At 35.5% G+C, this 20,471-nt stretch overlaps 1 protein-coding gene across 3 annotated transcripts; it reads right to left on the bottom strand.

Annotated features, from left to right (window-relative positions):
* Positions 1-1,119: 1,119 nt before the first annotated feature.
* LOC135153863 (uncharacterized) lies at positions 1,120-19,214 on the bottom strand. 3 transcript variants are annotated; one of them, XR_010293323.1, is made up of 3 exons: positions 19,193-19,214; positions 11,360-11,482; positions 1,120-5,395 (listed from the first exon to the last, which is right to left on the bottom strand). XR_010293323.1 is itself a non-coding variant. In XM_064098259.1 (3 exons), exons 1-3 carry the CDS (start codon positions 13,629-13,631, stop codon positions 5,147-5,149), a joined length of 579 nt encoding a protein of 192 aa, XP_063954329.1. In that variant the 5' UTR covers positions 13,632-14,513; the 3' UTR covers positions 1,120-5,146. The 3 variants fall into 3 exon arrangements, 1 of the variants encoding a protein (XP_063954329.1); XR_010293322.1 differs by lacking the exon at positions 19,193-19,214 and adding an exon at positions 18,474-18,940; XM_064098259.1 differs by lacking the exon at positions 19,193-19,214 and adding an exon at positions 13,425-14,513.
* Positions 19,215-20,471: the final 1,257 nt, after the last annotated feature.

Here is a 20,471-nt window from a genome sequence, read left to right as displayed (position 1 = left end):
CAGGGTCATAAACTGCCACTTTCAATCAAATCCTTTGCCTTCATTTTCATGGGGTGCATGCATTTAGAAATTAAAATCAAATTTCATGTTTCTCCAGACTATGATTTGTTTCTCCCTGATCAAATCAAAGAGGAAATTTCTAAATTGTCTGGAAGAGAAGTTTTACATCTCCACATGGCGTCTGGAAAGCCTACGCTACATAATTGAGCCATGATCAAATATCAAACCAAAACTATGAAATCGGTGTAAAATGCAATCATCCATTAAATAAGAAAATACTCTAGGTGGATATAGAAGTGAGACAAGCTCAAATTACAGCTGAGAGTCTATAAATAGAATTGGTGGATATATCGGGAGCATTAATAATTAAATTCATAAAATTCCTTACGCATCAAATAATGAAAAAGCAATGTTTTTATACAAAATTGCCAACGTACCATTTTTATATAGCTCAAGATGCAATCAAAGCCAAGAGGAGATCCAACAAATACTTGAAATCCATTAAAATATCATATTTGTAATAATATTCATTTAATCACCCAGGAAGGATTACTTGTGGTTCTCCTAGTCCAAGTCCATCTCTTCGGTGTGAACAACAGGCATTTCTATTTTATCACAACTTTATGATGCATGACGTTTAATCTAAAGCCTATATCGAGACTTAACGAGGATTAAATTAATCCATCGTCCTACGAATACGTGATCTTTCATCAAGAAATATGTCATTAAGAAATCACGCCAGCTGTCACATCCATGGACAAGGCCCATGCGTGCTTGCTCTAGTATTCACGGACAATTACAGCCTTACGTCACGCAACGGATGATTTCTCCAGAGATCGTTATCAGTGATCTCTGCTATTGTGTAAAACATCAAACAATCATGGCAATATTTGGTGATTTTCTTGTCAGATCTCACACCTGATATGAATGCTGGTCACAGTGATGCCTAGTGTCAATCAATATTGAGTAACAATATCTAAATATATTAAGTAACAATATCTAGGTAATAAATAGCACACTTTAGGTCCCAATGAATTTATAATTATCATTTCACATTTGTTTGTTTATTTCCTTTATATTAGTCCAGTGTCTTTTGCCCTGTATTTCAATGTTGTTATTAGTTGATTAACTTTTCTGTATGTTTTATAATGATTTGTATTTTTATTGTATCAAGGTGGTGGTGCCCCACCCACAATTTTTTTTTTAACTTCAAGGGGCTCCCAATCCCATTTTTTTTTCAAACTGCGTATTTTTATGATTGATTGATTGGAATAAACTTTGAATTGAATTGAATTGAATCATAGCAATAAACAAGTTTATTTATATGTATATTGTTTTGGAAATTAATTTTGATGTTAAAATAGTTTAGTCAAAACTGGGTATACAATGCGTGATGAAAAGCTAAATGATTTGGAAAGGCTATGTGAATAAGCAAAATTGTTACCCCCCCCCCTTCAATGAAACAAGAAGGCCTACAGGAGTTTATTATAAATGTCTACAATGATGGAAGATGGAAGAATCAAACATTTTTATGGATGCTTTTTCCATCCAATCCTTGAGTTCTGAAGAGACTCTTCAAAGAAACGTGTTATATTTAATTACATCGGTGTGACATTTGAAGCCCCATCTCACAGGTAAGCTTTGTTCAAGTTGATCCCAATTTTTCCCAATATGATTATCAAAGAGTTTGTAAGTTTGCAATTGATTGGAAGATTCGAATCCTCTAACAGATAATCCTGATCAATTACATTTCTTCTGGGAATGGTACTATCACCCAATGATTATAAAAACTTTCATCCTCTATTGTCCAATATATTCCACCCACTATATTATACATGTTTGACAATGGTCAAATACGAATTCTTGAGAAATAAACAGAGTTACAATTGCATAAACCTGTGGTATGTACAATATTTCACAACCTAACGAGAAGTGATTCCAAAACACAAGAAGCTATACATGGGGCTACCGTTTTTTTTTCTCCACATTTCACTGCTAATCCTTTATGCTAACGCTACTTAGCTCATTGGCAAATAATGCATAAGGGAAGAAAACACTATATAGTATTCAAATCATGGCCCTTTTTGCTCATTTATTTTTCAAAACTCAAAAGTTACACTTACCATTATGCGTAGAGCTGATAGCATCTAAATCCCCTTTTTTCCTCCTGTTTTTTTTCTTTCCATTTCATTCACACACTTGTCCTTTTAAATATTCCCTCCTCTAACCATCCTCCATGCTCTGACTACTAATTCTATTCCATATGCAATGAATTATCAAATGAGTAATGTCACTTTGTGTCTTATCAGGATACATTAACCAATCAATCAACCAATCACCTTCCAATTAATCTTCATGGACAGTACTAACTTCAAAATAATAGACCGCATAATTTGTCATTAAATGACTTATTCACTATTCTTTTCCAATGATTACCAAATAAACATAAAAATATATTTTATTGCAGCTATCGATTGATCTGACTCCCTTGTAAGAAATCAAATTTATTGCAAATCCCTCCCATCTATAAATATTGTTCATGCTCTACATTGAATATCACAAAAAGAAAAATCACAATACTCTATTATTAAGCTGCATTCCTCTCCAAGGTTCATAGAAGTACAGTCCATTTTGTAATAACAATCTGCTCATATCATCTTCAGTCTCTTTAGTATATCATGTTCACACGGGACCATCAGTTTTACAAATACAAAACTGATGGAGAGGGGACACTGATATCATAAGCAAGCATATGACGGTTATGGAAATCCGGCCCACTTTCCAGCTTGACTTCATATGATTTCCAATGAACATAGCTACCAATGTAAACATCTGTGAAGGGCAGGAAAGCTAACGTTGATGCTCTAATTCTAAACTAAAACCGAAGACAACACTAAGTTCATATATTGCCGTGTGAACCTGTCTATTTGAGTGTGAATCAATAGATGGCCCTGGGCGTATGAAGACAAATGGGATGGGTATGAGATGAGGTTGTTATTATAAACACAGGAGACAATGAAGGAGGGGGGTTCGCTGGACCTATAATAGGAGGGGGTAGGAATGCTCCCATTTCAATACCCTTCTCACAACAATTATACTTTTCAGATTGCACACAATCATAGAGATTCTATCAACGAAAGGAGTACAGTGCTCTCTAACAAAAATGCTTTGGCAATTAAATTAAATTATAGGTGGAATCAGAACACAGAGGGTCAGCAGTTGGTGTTGGCTGGACAAGCAAGATAGCAAAAATAAGAGATACGTTGAGAGAAAAGGGGGCAATTAAAAAAAATAAGATACCTAGATTTTGACTACGCTTTGATGAGAAGGTGAGATGGGGCAGTCATGATTTTCACTCTCAGTTATTTGTTTTGAGCATAGTCTTTTGCGTTTCTAGAATCAGGCCAATAAGGAGATTATTGCTGTTAATATTAACTTCAAGCAGTAAAATTAACATTTTATTCACTTTCTTCACTCGTATAGCTACATTCTCTCTTTCAAAACTTTTCAAACAGACAGCTAGAACATGTAACATTAGCTTTCTTTTTTACAGATTTAAATACATAGAATGAAGATACTATTAAACTGCAATGTGAGAAATATAGACCTTTATATACATATGAAACCAAGGTTTAGGCCTAATGGTAGAGCAAGTTCACAACTGACAAAATCATAAAACTGATATTACAGCTCCAGCCAGTTAATAATGGATATCATAAAGTGAAAAATACACTACCAGCAAAGAGAAGAGTGAAGTGTTCTGGGAAATATAAAGTGATCAAGTCTAATCGTGGTTGGGAATGTTAGCAGACAAAACGTGACAGAAAAGCCTTTAACTAGCTTGGTATATTGAAGAAGAAATAAAGGACTACAACAATTAGGAGATGAAGTATAAAATCAATATGAATGTTCAATAATGCTAAAACCGCTATTCTTTGCATTTCATGTTTTTATAATAGATTCGAACCCTGCCAAAGATATGTATTTTTTACATTTTCTATCTGATTTCTTTGCAGAACACAAAAGCAATATTCCTATTTTTTAGTAATTATGTTCCAGTAAAAAACTATTCCAAGGATTTTTTTCTTCACTGAAACAGAAACCATATAGCACACAAACAAAGTACAAAAACCGTCATCTTTTGATAATCATCCAATTGTGCGGAGATATAGCCCTGGATATAAGGTAACAACAGCCTTTGATATGTAACAGATAATGTTGCATTGAAGAACATGAGACCCAAACAGAAATGAAGCTAAACCAAAACCCTCTTCAATGTCGCGATCTGTCACCAAACCTTAGAAGATCAAAGAAACAAACACATTGCCTAATTTGTTTCCCCCATGCTGATCAAGGAGATCCTGTAGACAACGGCTAGACAGATACCCCGAAGATGTTCTTGGATCAACAGATAGCTTGAAACTTAAAAGAAGCAATACTTGGGATCATTTTATTAACAAATAGTCAGTGATTGTCACCGATATCTGTTATAAGCTACTGAAATCCTTCAATCTGATTGGCTCAGAGCGAATATGTCAGTAAAACTCACTGACCAAGTTGTTTCAGGGTACACTTCCCTGAAGATGTAGCATCTGCTAAGACAGTATCTGCAATGACCTTTGAGCTCATCTGCCGAAATTGAAACACAGACCGGTGAGGAAGAGAGAAGAGGGGAGAAAGATAAAGAGATAGACCTGGATAATTAGAGGAAGAAGCCTCAGCCGATGAAGACCAGATGAGTTCAAGATGCAATTCTCAAGGCCTACACGATGTTATCTCTTATTTGGATGATTTCTTCAGGAAGTAGACATCCAGAACAAAGAAATCGCAAGGAAACAATTAAAATGGGATCTTTACTGAGATCCAGATGGCATATTCTCAAGCACATGAAAATACATTTAATTGACTGAAAAGCAAACATCAGACCTAAAAAAAACTGAACAGTCCATGGACCTTACGAATAGTTGCAATACGCTTTTTCTTGTACTTCTACAAAAGTTATGTAAATCTAAATCTAGCTCACAATATTATGTAGTGAGGTGAAAAATTAAAGTGAGGTAGTAAGAACAAAATGGGGAAATGGAAAAAGAAACAAAGAAAAATGCCCTAGAATAAACAGAGAATAACAGTAAAGAAATTTTTTTTTTTAAAATAATAAATGGTTTATTTCAAATATGAAGAAAATATCGAAAGAAAAATATAACCTTAAAAGATTGGTTTTTAAAAAAGAGCAAAACTTAAAGAAAAAAAAAATAATGAAGGAACTAACCTGTTGTTTTGTCATCTCTTTAGCTCCAAAGAGGTTGAGCTCATCATGGGTAAACCTTTCCTGGATCTGGAGGAGTTTGGATTCATTCTCCGCCTGACACATCTCCTCTTCTCGCTCTTTTACAATCTATGACGCAGGAAAAGATAAAAGAGAATAAAAATTAAGTTGTGGGTTGAGCATGAATCAAGGAATATATTTTCATTTTTTAACAGAGTTTGTGGTAATGTAGCCAAGCTTTATACAACTCATGACTTTCCACTTGTTCTCAGCCTAGAGCCCCTTTCAGCTCCTTCACAATCTATGAGCGAGAGAAGGGTTAAAAGATTGAATGAACATTTAATAAATTTTGACTTACACAATAACATTGTTTACACCGATATTTGACATACATATTTAGATATCCTGTTTTCTCTTTTACTACAGACAACTCCTGATTCAATTACTATAAGTGTGGTGGGGTGTACTCTGAAGAAGAAAAAACTCCTTCAAGATATAAAATATTTGATGATGATAAATCAACAACCAAACACAGGGAAAAGGAATGTTGTCTTTAGTTTGTACAGATGTAAATTTCATGGAGCATACAATATGGATCACTCATTACAAACAAACAGATAAGAATCAAAAGCAGTCTGGGGTAAATCCTCTTTTATCAAAACTTGTTTATTTTTGACCTCCTATCTCTTGCTTGCATCTCCCCAAAATGATTTTTCATGGTTCTTTCAAAAAGCAGATCGTTTGATAACATTCCAGCCATTGTTCTCAGATTTCTGCATTCATGACTGACAAATATGAGTTAAATTTTTTGGGGACATTATATGTAAAGCGTTGCAGGAGGCTTTTGTTGTACCACTTTCAAATGGTTGTCCAAAGATAATGGTAAGATAAACTTGATAGTTATAGGGCAGTATCTGATATTTGTTTTGAAGCAATCTTATCATATGTTGTAATCTTGAAGACAATAGAATGTTTTACACAAGACAAACCCATCCACAGGATAAAGATGTCAACCCCCCTTCCCTTCCCAAGTTAATAGACTAAACAAGAGTTTGACAATGAAATATCGTGTTACAATTTTCCTCAAAATGATAGTTTAAATTACACTGTACCATCAAATATTTTTCAATAACAATTAAGGCATACAACAGACAGGTTGCTTTGTAAAAAAAATGAAGATCTGGGCCTTGCTCACAAAGCCGTTCTCATTATGCTTTCTAAAACTAGTTTACTGGAAACCGATTCAGGAAACCACTTTGGAAGATCGCTTTGCTAGCGTTCCAACTTGATCACACGAAAGTGGTTTTCAAAATCACTTCCCGTAAAGCGCCCTTGTTGCTATGGAAACGCTCTCAGTGGGGTGACACGTTTCGCGCGAAATTCGAAACCGCAGCATAGGCATTCTACACCTGTCGTGTGGAGTAGCGCGCTCAAAATGTGCGAGGATCGCTTACCGAAGAACGGTTGTGTCCTCACTTACGCTAAAACCAGTTTAACGAGGCAAAGCGATCTTGAGGTGGTTTTCCAAACTGGTTTGGAAGATCGCTTCCAAGACCGCTTCGACCGTTCTCACTACGCGTTAAACTAGTTTAGGAACGTAGTGAGAACAGCCTCAAAGAGTTGCGATTCATCCAATCATCTCAACTTATATGGAAGTCCATCATTGTCATAATTTTCTTACACAAAATTTGCACATTGACCTTTATAAACAAAAGGGAACACACTAAATTATCAAGACAATGATAAAATGTACGAGTATACATCAAATCTAGAACATATTTTGAACAAACATGCATTTTAGATGTTGACGTTTTCTGTAGTTGATCAGATCAATCGTAACTCCTTGTAACACAGGGCGGCCCAGGTTACAAAGAGCAGAATCCCTGTGTGCAGGTTTGAATATATCAGCAGGCATATTGATTTTTTTATCTTTTGTTTATGCTCTGCCTTGAAAAAAAAACATGGCTAGAGGGATTGGGGAATGGATGATAAAACTCTTCTAAAAACTTCAAATATTAACCTAATTAGGAGATACTAATAGATAATATTTGTTTTATGGCAGGACCCAGAATCCTAATGCATTGTTATCAAGTAAAACGCTGTCAAATGAGATACAAAGGTCCTGGGTTATCACTTAATGGCGAGTGACATCAAATAAATATTGCGAAAGAGATCAAATAAAGAGTAAGAAGTATCAACAAGAAAGTTGTAAAACATACAAAGTATTGAAGGATTATCAACAATAAGTTGTATTGCACATGGTAGGCCTTTATCAGCAATCTTCATTGGATCAGGGGGGGGGGTATAATTGCACCTTGTAAATGCACCCCACTTTGAACTGTAAGGTAGTTATTTCTTGAGGCTAACGAGTTATAGCACACTTTTCATAAAAGAGGTATATATCTTTTAAAAAAAGAGTAAATAATATCTACGATCTGGATAAATCAGCTTCATCCCAAACCTATAAAATAATACAAATATTTTCATATATTTTAGTTGTAAATGACTGCAGTGCATTGACCTACATGCAAATTAGACAAGGACGATTTAAACACTTTATGGAATACAGTGTTTATATTCATCAATTAAATCTTTGCTGAGTGCTGGCAGTTTGCGTGTGACAAAGATTGCTCCATTTTTTTATTGTTTGTAATAAAGATCATTAAGCCATGTCAATAAGGTCAAGTTTAATCGTTAAAAAAAGTTGTCTTTTCAAATATTGCAATGGAGTGAGGAAACAATAACAAATCTGTTGTTAATGAACTTCAGAAAAAAAATGAAGGCCATGACTTACTCCATGCAATAAATGATTAAACTGTTACAACTTCTTTAAAAGATATGGTTATTATCATCAGCATTAATGGTGCAAAAGTCGGGGAGTGGGGGGGGGGGGGGTTGGGATGGGTGTTAACACACTTTCCTCCATCTCCCAAATAATAATAATGAACAAATAAATAAAAATCAATAAATGTCAATATGAAAAAAATCAATAAATATCAATATGAAAAAATCAATTTGATTAGTTCAAACATAAAATCATATGGGATCATAAAATCATATTTTGGATAATTTTTTTTTTTTTAATTTCCAAACCAAGAAACCAAATACTACAATGGAATGTCCCAGTTGGGGTCCAATTTGATACTTCACAGTAAAACTCATTAACCAATAAAACATAGGTGCAGTGAAATAAGCTATTCCCTTCGATCTTTAATTAGTCCCAATCATAAAACTGTGGCTGTACTTAGATACCACTGTGCAAGTGAGTGATGCTGAAGCCAAGGGTCTGCATTGAACTTAGTTAGCAATATTGACTACAAGAGCTCCCTGAAAATACATCTGACAAATCTGCAGTACAGATTTTAGACTATTTGACCAATATACAACACATCCTTATACAATTTTTTTAATATGCATTACAGATGAGTCAGTAGGGGAAATTGATTTTTTAATCAACATAAATGCCTCATTTACCAATATACAGTATAGCATTGTGTTTAACAAAACTATTAAAATTGTTTATTTTGATAATTTAGTTTGTATTGCAAGGTAGTTTCACTTTGAACAAACCCTTCAACTCAGGTTTCATCATTATTAACTTGAGAAATATGCACTTGATCGTTGATACAAATACTTCATAGATCATTTCCAAGTAATGGCTTGAAGTATAAATCACAGATTGTCTATACCCGGACAGGAAACAGCATGTGGTTTATTTTCTTTTTCAGGATACATCACAAAAGGAATGGAAATTGATCTTCACCACCAACAACCATTGAGAACAATACAGTCCCTCTGATTGAAGATGATTCAATGGTATAAAACCTTTGCTGGGTCATTAGACCATATCAGAAGAGTTCAAATCATAATATTCAGCTGACTGATTCTATTCTAAATGAACTTGAATGAATTTGAGGATGAAACTAAAGGTTTGGAAATGACTAATTACAACGAACTGATTTTTTTCATTGTATTCTCATATGTAATAAATTGATTTATTGCCTTTGAAATCTTAATACTCCAACTTCCCAAAAATCATATCACATCCTGGTTAATCAAAACAATACTTTAAGCAAATAATAAGACAAACAAGACTAAAAACAAATTAGGTGGTTTCAAACCGCCTCGATCACAAGAATCCCCGTTAAATTACGAGAACTTTTTTAGGCTGAAAAATACCCATTAAAGGGGAATCCAGCCTTAGCCATAAAATGTTGTGTTGGGAAGGAGAAAAATTAATTAAACAGAATGGTGAAAGTTTGAAATAAATCGGACAAGCAATAAAAAAATTATAGCTGCTTTAAAATTGAGATCACTAATACTATGTAGATTTCAAATTGGCAACTCTGTAAGTAAATTATGACAAGGGGCAAGGACAACTTTCCCATAGGCCATGTACTTTATTATTAGGGATTTGTGGTTTTCTCCTAAGTACCCATTCCCCTGGGGAAGTAATCTAAATATAACCCAGGTAGTATATTTTTTTTATGTCCTCATGAAAGAAAAATATAATTTGAAATAAAACTTTTGGGGAAAATGACATTTTAGCCAAAATATGTATTGGAGTATATGGAAGAGTAGTCCTTGCCTTACATCACTATGACATCCCATATGCGGCCAATTTGAAGTCTCCATGGGTATAGTGATTACCAATATTTACAACTTTAAAGAAATCATAACTTTCTTGTTATTTCTTCAATATTGTTCAAACTTTCACCTATCAACTTGTCTGATTTTTCTTTTCCTTGTAAAAACAAGTTTTCATTTGGGTTCGATTCCCCTTTAATTATTCCTGCATTCACACCGCCCTGAAACATACCCTTCGGGATAAGTTCCTGAAGTTACGAGCATGCGCAGTATGGTCTGATAAGCAGCAAGGCGCGAAATTCAAAATCACTAGCCCAGCAGCAACCCATGCACGGCGCCGCACCCAACGACACGCTGGGCTAAAAGTTCCCGTAATTTGCTTTCAGACCGCCAAAATACCCACGACCTTGGAAAAATCCCCGCGAAAGTTCTCGTAATTTCGCCAAGTACCTACTATTTATCGGGTATTTTCTTTCGGGGATATTACGCGTAGTTTGCTTTCAGACCGCCAAAATACCTGGTATTTTCTGATCGGGGTAAATTTCCCGATCAGAGAATACCTGGAACTGGCGAACTTCGAGGCGGTCTGAAACCACCTACTGTTGAAGATTAAACTACTTTTCTGCAAGAGAAACTGATGTGAATCAGCAACTTTATGAGGTAATCACATATGCAAATAAAGCTAAGGACTATTATATACAAGACCTATAAAGAAATAAATCTTCATAAGACTTTGGGAATTGCATCATTGCAGCATGCAGAATCAATGTTTACAGTGAATTCAGCAAATGCATGCATTTTATTACAGTCCCAATCATTAGAGGAAATGAAAGACAAATTGATTGACGGATCAAGTCAATAATTTGTTTCCTAGTTTCTATTGATTCAACCACTGTGCTGTTTCTATGGCTGATATGGCTTTGCACTAGCATGTCAAAATCTTTAGACCAGGCTCTCTCTGACAATAACCAAGCAGACCGTAGGGGTTACATCAAATACTCAATCGGTTTCAAAGTTGACCAGAGAAGAAAGGGATTTGTATGCTCTCCTTTAAATGTAACCAGGCTGGATTAAATATTGACTTATCGGACTTGAAGAGGATAGTGTTTTTACTATTTCAGGCCTTCATTCAAGTCGGAAGAAACAAATATAAAAGTTGAGTAGGGAGAAAAACTGTGCATCATCATTTAATCTGGTTTCAAAATAATATCCCCAAAGCACTTTCATTATCATTAAAAGAATATAATGAACTATACATTTCTAACTCAATACATAAAGGGCCTTTTCACACGTGAATCATCATTGTAATGATGATTGCTATTGTAATCGTGACTGAACATTAACACTACGATTTCACATACTTATCCTTTCACAAGGAGAATAGGAAAGATGAGTTTTTACTAAAAACTTGAATCCTGGCCCCAGAGGAAAAACATTGTATAGTCACAGAGCCATACCTTAGTCTTAACTAAAGGTTATCGTTAGACCAGGGATACACAGACCTACCTCTCTAACAGTTTGTTCTGGATCTAGAAGACTCTCATGGTCCCGAGGGTGTCCGGTCCTAGACTTGGAGCTGTCTTCAAGCAGATTATGTAACACTTTGTCATACTGTGACACACGTTGTACCTGCAGTAAAAAAAAGAAAGAAAAAAATGGGTTTACTAATGTATATTGAAAAAACATCATTTTTTATCAATTTTCTATCAAAAGTCAAGAAGTTTTATCTTTTATGATCCTATATCCCCAATTAGGTGATGAAGTTAAGCCTCTATCAAATACATGTATAAACAAATGTTTTAAATGAGAATGTTGAAATATTAAAACTGATAAAATAAGTGTAATGCAGCCCTTGTGGCATCATTCACCAAAGATGTTTTGAAATTGTTGGGTTTTCAATTCCTCTGGTATTAAATCAACATTCAATAATGTACCACTAATATAGAGAATCATACAGGAAATTCCTTATTCTGCAAAGATTCCTAGAAAAATAAACACATCAGTGATTAAAGGTCAAGTCCACCCCAGAAAAATGTTGATTTGAATAAGTAGAGAAAAATCTAACAAGCACAACACTGAAAACTTCATCAAAATCGGATGTAAAATAAGAAAGTTATGACATTTTAAAGTTTCGCATATTTTTCTCAAAACAGTTATATGCACAACTCAGTGATATGCAAATGCGAGAGTCTATGATGTCCATCACTCACTATTTCTTTTGTTTTTTATTGTTTGAATTATACAATATTTCAATTTATACAGAATTGACAATAATGTAAAACTTGACTGAACTACATAATGTTAAACAATGTTAATTCCACAAGTACAGGGAGGAATAAAGCTTGATTTCAAACATGGGTGAGAAAATCAGAATATTTCATATTTCAGATAATGAAATACAAAAGAAATAGTGAGTGCGTGATGTCATCAGTCCCCTCATTTGCATCCTGGCCAGGATGTGCATATAACTGTTGTGTGAAATTAAGTGAAACTTTAAAATGTCATAACTTTCTTATTTTACATCCGATTTTGATGAAATTTTCATTGTTATGATTGTTGGATTTTTCTCTTTTTATTCAAATCAACTTTTTGTCGGGGGAGACTTGTCCTTTAACAAATATCAATGAAATAAAAATTATTTCAACTAAATTGTTATCCATTGAATAGAATGGACTATTAGTGGAGAATACCCATCTGAAGAGTTTTGCATTACCATGGTATACACAGATTACATCTGCAAATCAATTCAAAATCATATCAAATCATGCACTGAGGTTACAATTTTCGCAGAATATTCATCTCAAGTCCGGCAAAGTCGAGTCAGATATAGAAAACTGAATGTATTCATTTCAAATCCAAGACATCATTTGTCAGCTCACATTTCATTCAACAATAAATTTCATTCATAATAAACACCACAATTACTGCAAAAAAAGAGGTGTGTAGAGTAATCATGTTGATAATAATATGAATTAAACTAAAATCCGGCAATTACTGGTTTACTGTCACTTATACACCATATAGGCTGCCCTTGTTGAGCTTCCAAAATGATCTGGATAAGCTGGTCAGATTTTGAATGGATTTCCTCAGCAAATAAAAAAGTAGCAAGGTCTGTGAGAATCAACACAAGTCTTGGTAAATATTAATAAGAAAGGACTCACTAAACATATTTATATGCCAAACAACTTGGATGTATTCTCGGTTAACCTTCAAAGGTTGTTTGAGAGTATATCAATGCTTTGAAACATATGCAATGACTTAATCAAGTGAATACCGGAATTCAATTCATACATTGAGAGAAAAAAGTATCGGTATATAGTAAATATATATTTTTTTAATGACATCAAAGAAATTGTGCTTTCAATGGAAGAGAAATATTCCACAAATCCACAAACACGTTATTATTCAAGTCCTGTATATGAAAATCTACTGTGACTGCAACTCAATGGGTTCCGACATTCATTCCTCATAAAGAAATGAATAGAGATATTTTCAAATATAGCTTCCCCTTCACAAAAATACGTCGCCTGGGGCATTATGAGGCCAAGAATGAACTAATGAAAAGACAGACCTGATCACTAGGCCTTGAACCCTCGGAATGTCGTCTTTGTTTGGTCACGACTGGACCGCTAAACAGGTACCAAGAGCTTGGACGACCCTCCTTCACACCTTCTAACCCTTTCATGCAGTGAACCCCCTTCCTGCGGGTGCGCTCTTCCTGGATCTGACGCACTTGTACATCCAGAGCGTAGGTCTCCATCTGCATGTCTGCATCCATTATGGCATCTTACTTTCTTCCTCTTCCTTGGAGGGTTAAAAAAAGTTAGATCGAAGTGAAGATGTCACCTTGCAGATAGCCGTCGGTCTTTTTGAGGCAGTCTTTTGAGTGAACTGGTTAGAAAGAATCCTTTAGATACTAATATGTCTTGTGATCAATACATAAATCCTTCAATCCCTCCTCCTTCAGCTTGAGTTGAATGCAAACAAACTGACGAAAAACAATCAGGCAGGTAGCTTTTAAGTCAAATTTACAGTCTATTGCAATATGTTTTGACTCCCTTTTGCAACGTCAGAAAGAAATGCAAATGTGATTCAGTGCTGTCTTGAAGAATGCAAATGCCAAATAAAAGCGAAAATAGTTCCTGATTTCTTGAAGAAATGAAAGAGTCTTGAAGGAATGAAAGAACCTTTCACAAGAGCTGAGATTAATGGCTGAATGAGTGAATCTTCAGGCATGCATGTCTCTGTGTAGGTTGCATTTCACTCAGTAGAATTAGCTGTAACTTGGGAAGACCCTCAAGGAAGTTATCCACTCTTGACCACTCATCACGGCCGACTGACCGCTATAATTAGACCACCTTATTATGCTGGACCGTTAGTGGAAGTCTTCTTTCCTTTTATAAAAACTACCAACTTGGTCAGAGCAAATACTCCGACAAGAATGGTAAGCTTTGGGTTATCGTTTCAGCAAATAGCACTCCAAGAAAAGGAAGAAAAAACTGCTTTCCATTGACACAAGTCCTCCACTAAACAAATACTAGTCTGTTGTAAAGTCAGAGCTTCAGTGGACGATTGGTAAGTGCATGCTGGTGAAGCGAATGCTGCGATACTAGCATAGTGTTTGCTGCTATGTACCAACTGATGCTTATCACATCAGTGCACTCCCAGAGTTAACCACCAACTGAGCATGAACAGTGAAACCACGTTTGAATTGGTGAGAGAGCGCATAGCGGTGTAAAGATGCAGAATTGTGAAAGACCGCTGATACGGACTATGCCCCATGGGCCATAACAGAGGGGGTGTTATGGGGGATCAGCTTGGCCGCAAAACCAAGCCAAGAGATCAGCTTCAGTGCAAAGTGGAGTGAAGGAATTCCAGACCACAATATTAACCTCTGAACTTGACTATTGATATAACTCTTCAATAATTATCGTCAGGTACTGGTGGAAACCTTGGTTGCTATTTATCAAAAGTATATATTTCCATTGAAGGCATTCAAGGATAGTAGAAACACAATAAAATGTGTCATGAGGATATAACTGAATCAGTGTAATACATAAATCAAGATTAAAATCTGTTTCCAAAGCATTATAATTTTCAATCCAGATTTTCTAGGAGCATCAGTAATGGATTTCCATGATTTTATCCTTTTATTTGATTTCTTTCTTTGAGAACATTATCCTTTATTATCAAAACACTATGCAATATCGATTGCCTAAAAGAACCACAATCTGCAGCTATAAACAAAAAAATTCATCTACATATATATTTGCTTCTATAGAGATTCCTGACTAGTCTTCAGGCTAGGCAGGAACCCTCCGAAGATGAAATGTTTATTTTTTTAATCATCCTAAATACTTCCAAAAATGTCCAATTCAACCAGGACTGACTACAGGGGGATGGATTGTCAAGTGGATTAAAAGTAATGAAACCTGGATGGCAATTCATTTATCAACATTATATACAATGGACATCAAAGTTGTATTTTTAGATCCACAATATAATCATGGAGATTAACTCATTTTATGCCGGGATAATACATCCATTGATTCTCCACCTAATGGGCAGTACTGACAAACTGTGGTAGGTCCCTGATATAAAGGGGCTTGATCCATTCATTCAATTAAAGTAGAGGATTATTATTATTCAACTAATCCAGCAGGCTCACATGTAACTGGATTACTGGAAGCCCCCATTTTGATTTACAGGGGGAAAATGTGTGCTTCTGTAAAGTTTTCATGTACAAAAAAAAAAAAAAAACTGACTGGATAAGGAAAGCTTGCAACAAGAGACAATATTATTGACAATTTGTAAGCTTGTAGTCCCCATAAGATTAAACTTACAGTTAAATATAGACCCGGGACCATAGGCCTGACATGATTACTTGTCTCTCATTTTATACAAAGAGTTGCCTTTGCCCATGCTTTGCCTATCTTTTTACTTTTGCCTACATTTTCACTTTCTTTTTAATTTTATGAACATCTCCATTCTTCACTCATGTTAATGTGTATGTCATCGACCCCTCCTCTCTCCCTCTCTACAGTATCTATGTCTACAATCACTGATTAACAATTCCCTTTCTCCCTCTAACTTTAGCCCATCGCTTTCTTCTCATCTCACATTCTCCTCCTGGACACAATTCATCAATTCCCTTTCTGACGTCACATGAGTGAATACACCACCATACAAGTCAACATACATGCATAGCCCTAATGAACCTAGCTTGAGTACAATCAACACCCATGGATCAAACAAGACAACCCTTCACACCAGCACACATTATCCCATGATTAATGATTCATCTCTGGAGATAATTTTCTAAACGATGGCAAGATATGGCCTCTAGATGTATGACTCGAATGAGAAAAGGTTTCTGATTGACGAAGGAGTCAATTCAACAGTGCCTTCGGCTGTTCCTGCGATTGGTACATTGTTGGTCCAATGTATTCTCATCCTCTATTCTGGTGCAGCTTTTGTCCGCTTCGACCCTGCATGTGTGACCCACCCAATCAAGAAACAAAAATAGATTGGGGAAAAGGGTACTGTCACCATTTCAGTTTTGTGTGAATATGTTGAGTTCTATCCCACTTCCGGGTATATTCAAATCAGGTCCAAAATCAAATTTTCATGATGATTTCAATGTAAAAGGCCTGAACAATTGTGACATGTTCGCTAAGTATATCTAAGTTGATAGAAACAAGAAACAAAGTTACAGTACTTGGTAATATCGCTAGGTCTATACTAAATTGTGTCCAAGAACTATGAGATTTAAATTACTTTACATGGCACAGTATGCATTTCATTTTTTTAAATTCAGGCACCTGAATTTAATTAAATGTTCCTGGGGATTAAAAAATGTAAATGATTGAAACAGGTAACACAATGATCATGGACATGTAGTCATGGTACTTCATGAAATAAAAAAAATGACCGTAGATGGAAAAGGCATTTAATAACAGTAGGCACAGTGAAGAAAGGCTTACATTAACAGAAAGAAGGGGGGGGGGTTGAACAAGTGGATGATTCTAAAGTAACTTGATAAACTTTTCACCTTCTATAAATTACCTATCAGGATAGTAAGTTTATAAGGAACTCACTCAAGGAAATCCAATAATTGCTTTTCACCATGAACAAGTATAAAAGAGGATGAAATAAATGGCCGTCTCTGTTCTAATGGTCAATATAAAATGTCTAGTACAAGAGTCTGAAGCTGACAAGGGCCAACCAGCAAAAAGACAATTCTCTGATGAGATTTTGAATGAGCCTCTTCTTTTATCTTCATTTAAATGCTCAATACTGAAGTGTAGTTTACTCTAACAAAATAATATTACCCTAGAACATGTTTAGATGTTCAAAGTATAGTCAACAGAGCATGATTATAGAAGAAAAAAAGACACATATTCCATTTAGACCATATACTATAGATGCATTCCAAGGAGATAGATATTGTTGATATTCACCTTTTACATTCTACATTCATGTCATATAAGCCTAATTAGGCAAACTGCACTACACAATAACCCTATCTTGATGATCATACATGTGATATCGATTCACATGCTTATCTAACGGCCCAATTTACTGACCCTGGACTCCTGGAGTAACTTTAGGGGTGGAGATAGCCCCGAGGAAACCACACCAAAACGGCGGCGCAAGAAAACTAATAGGTTGGACTATTTATTTACAAAGAGCCTAACCATCTATTCTTCATGTGTTGAGCTGAAACTTTGAAGGTTTCTTTCCTTTTACAAGACCTATCGTGAGGATTTGAGCCCCTTATCCTGTATCATACTACAAAGATTCTATCCTTCACAAGCACTTAGCCTACTCTGAGATTGGAGGTTACTTCTCACACGATTTTTTTTTCGGGGGGGGGGGGGGGGCTCACTGGGAATGGATAACTTGCCATAATTGCAGTTTAGTTTGCAACATAGGAGCTTACTCTCATTTCATGATCTAATAAAAAAAACACTGTCACATTATATCATGTCGATTATCTTCATCTGATCTCATCTGATAGGCCTATGGTGTAGGTTGTTGCCAGATAAATTTATCCCAACACAAAACACAATTATAATGATCACACTTGTTCCTCTCACAAACAATACATATATTTCAAAATAAAGATTTACCATGTACTGTAGCAGCTTGAATCATACTCACAAGAGTTACTTTCCGTTGCCTCTTTCTTCCACTTACCATCAAATAGTTATAAAGCAATGGAGTTTGTTCCAGACACTATCTTCACTTCAGTAAATTCAAATAGTAGTACTTTGAGGCTGTGATGTGATCGCCTGATGTAAGCAGACATCAGCAAAGACCCAAAGATCAAAACACAGGATTATATATCCATCAACAAAGAGATATGATAATAAAAGCGCAGGTTCTCACATTTATCAGACAAAGGAAATACCATGTCATAACAATGCGATAACAAACCTGGTAAAAGCAACTTTATTTTGACTTGTTGGTGTCCTCTCCTGATAAAAATCACAAAGTTCTTCTGCAGTTGAATCCTTACCAAAGGGTATCAAGTTGATTAGAAAGTAGTGGCTGGATCGCAAGGTCAATGAAACAAATTGAATATCGTATAAGAACATAGATGTCTTTCTAAACTTACCTTCCGTGTCACAGGATTCATTCTAGAGCAGTGCTACAATATTCAATTTGCCGTGAACATTCACCTAGCTTGACCTTTCCATCATGCCTGTCCAGCTGCGCTTCAAGAGCTCATAAATAAGATATAATCCATTGTCTTTCCTTAATTCCATTTAGTCAGACCATCAGGGATACTGGACATGTACTAAATGTAATTTCAAAGTTTTTATAACATCTTGAAGATCCAAACAACGAATTATCAAAATGAAAGAAATATTGAACCAGTTATCAAATTAGCTCCTCCAGTACCGAACATTATTTACTGCAACATCCGTCTATTCCATTCTGCAGGCCGGGCCTTGAGCAGCCCTCCTCACATGAACTCCATCCATGCTCCTACTATCAAGGAGAGAGGTATGGTATAGCATGCATGGCCCACTGCAAAGCCTCAGGTACACTATCCTCTGCCAGAAGACTGGATGATTAGATTGCCTCAAGGCATTCATTCATCAAGCTGTGTACGGACCATAAAGCTCACTGGAGTTGTACAACCAATGACCCAACAACCCCCATTTCTTGATTGGGCCACAATCCACCCCTTTCAATAATAGGAGTTTATAGCAGGGGATTAGCCTATGACCCCTGTCTGAGAGGCAAAATGGAGGATCTTAACTTTACTTGTGTAACCCTGTTGAGCCACCATTTTAAAGGACATTCATGAATGTGATGTTAATTAATTACCTAAGACAGTGCAAACTGGGAGGGAAAAGGCTATGGACTTCATGCCGAGATATTGAATCGATTCTACAATCTTGTCTTCCAAGAGTTCTTCACAGTGCCATACAGATCCCAATCTCTCAGGCATTCAAGTAGCTCATGGTATAAACGAACGCTTGAATAACATGAGTCAACTATGCTATGCACACAATATCACTGGCTTCTCTTCATCATCTTGAGATCCTGCCCATACAAGTATGATTGTATTAAAAATTGTGCAAAAACTTTCACTTTCATTTGTACCAACCCAGATGAAATAAGTACATTGTTCAATGCATTGTTGTCACGAAGGCCAGGGCTCGAAGCATCTAACTTTCTTATCATTATGCTACTTATAAGGCATACCAATAGACAGCTTTATTTTCCTCAAATACTTCCTATGCAGCAATGCATTCATATGACTTTTGAAATAACACTTTCATTTCACTAAGGCAATACTGAATGACAAGGCCAACTTTCACTTTCTGACAATTCAAAATTTAATGTAGGACTTATCTTGACGACAAAACCTCAGGAATTCAAATTTGTGCGAGACTTTTAACATAATAAGTTATAACTAATGAATTGATAATATTCTTAAAACTCAAATAGATAGAATCAGTTTTGAAATGGAAGGGTGTTATTTTTCATCTTCCAATTCTTTTCTTTTCTACAAATAGAATGTCAACACACTTTCATATATATGAAATAAAAAATTATTTGATGACAGTACTGGTGAAAAGTTTAAAAATGTATACTTCCTGGTTTCAAAATTGTACTCTTTCACACTTTTCTCTTCAACAGTATGATTAATGTTGCTGTTCAATTTTTTTTGTCAATAACACAATTTTTGAGAGGAAAAAATATGCACTGTATTGTTAACTAATTTGTGGTTTTATCAATAAATGTCAGTTGTAGACTGCTTTACAGAAAACAAATCTGTCAATTAGCTCAATGGCCGCAGAAGGAGGGTTATTTTTGCCTGCTGTTTTTCTTGTGTCCGTTGTATCGATTGCTTTTAATGATATAGTTAGGGGTAGTTTCCTCGGGCTAAAAGGCCAACAATGGTACGTTTTGATCCCAATACAAGCCCCCCTCCACCAGAAAAAGGGGTGCAAATACCATCTCGTCATCTCAAATATCATATCAAGGCATGCTAATCACCATCAACTCGTTACTATTGTATATGATAACAAAATGAATGGAAGATCTCAACAAATTGGTTTAATTGCTTATGAGACCACTGGGTGTCGGGCTGTTAACC

This window comes from Lytechinus pictus, chromosome 4 (genome assembly GCF_037042905.1).
Source record: "Lytechinus pictus isolate F3 Inbred chromosome 4, Lp3.0, whole genome shotgun sequence".
NCBI classification, from domain to species: Eukaryota; Metazoa; Echinodermata; class Echinoidea; order Temnopleuroida; family Toxopneustidae; genus Lytechinus; species Lytechinus pictus.
This window is presented reverse-complemented; position numbering and strand designations above follow the sequence as displayed.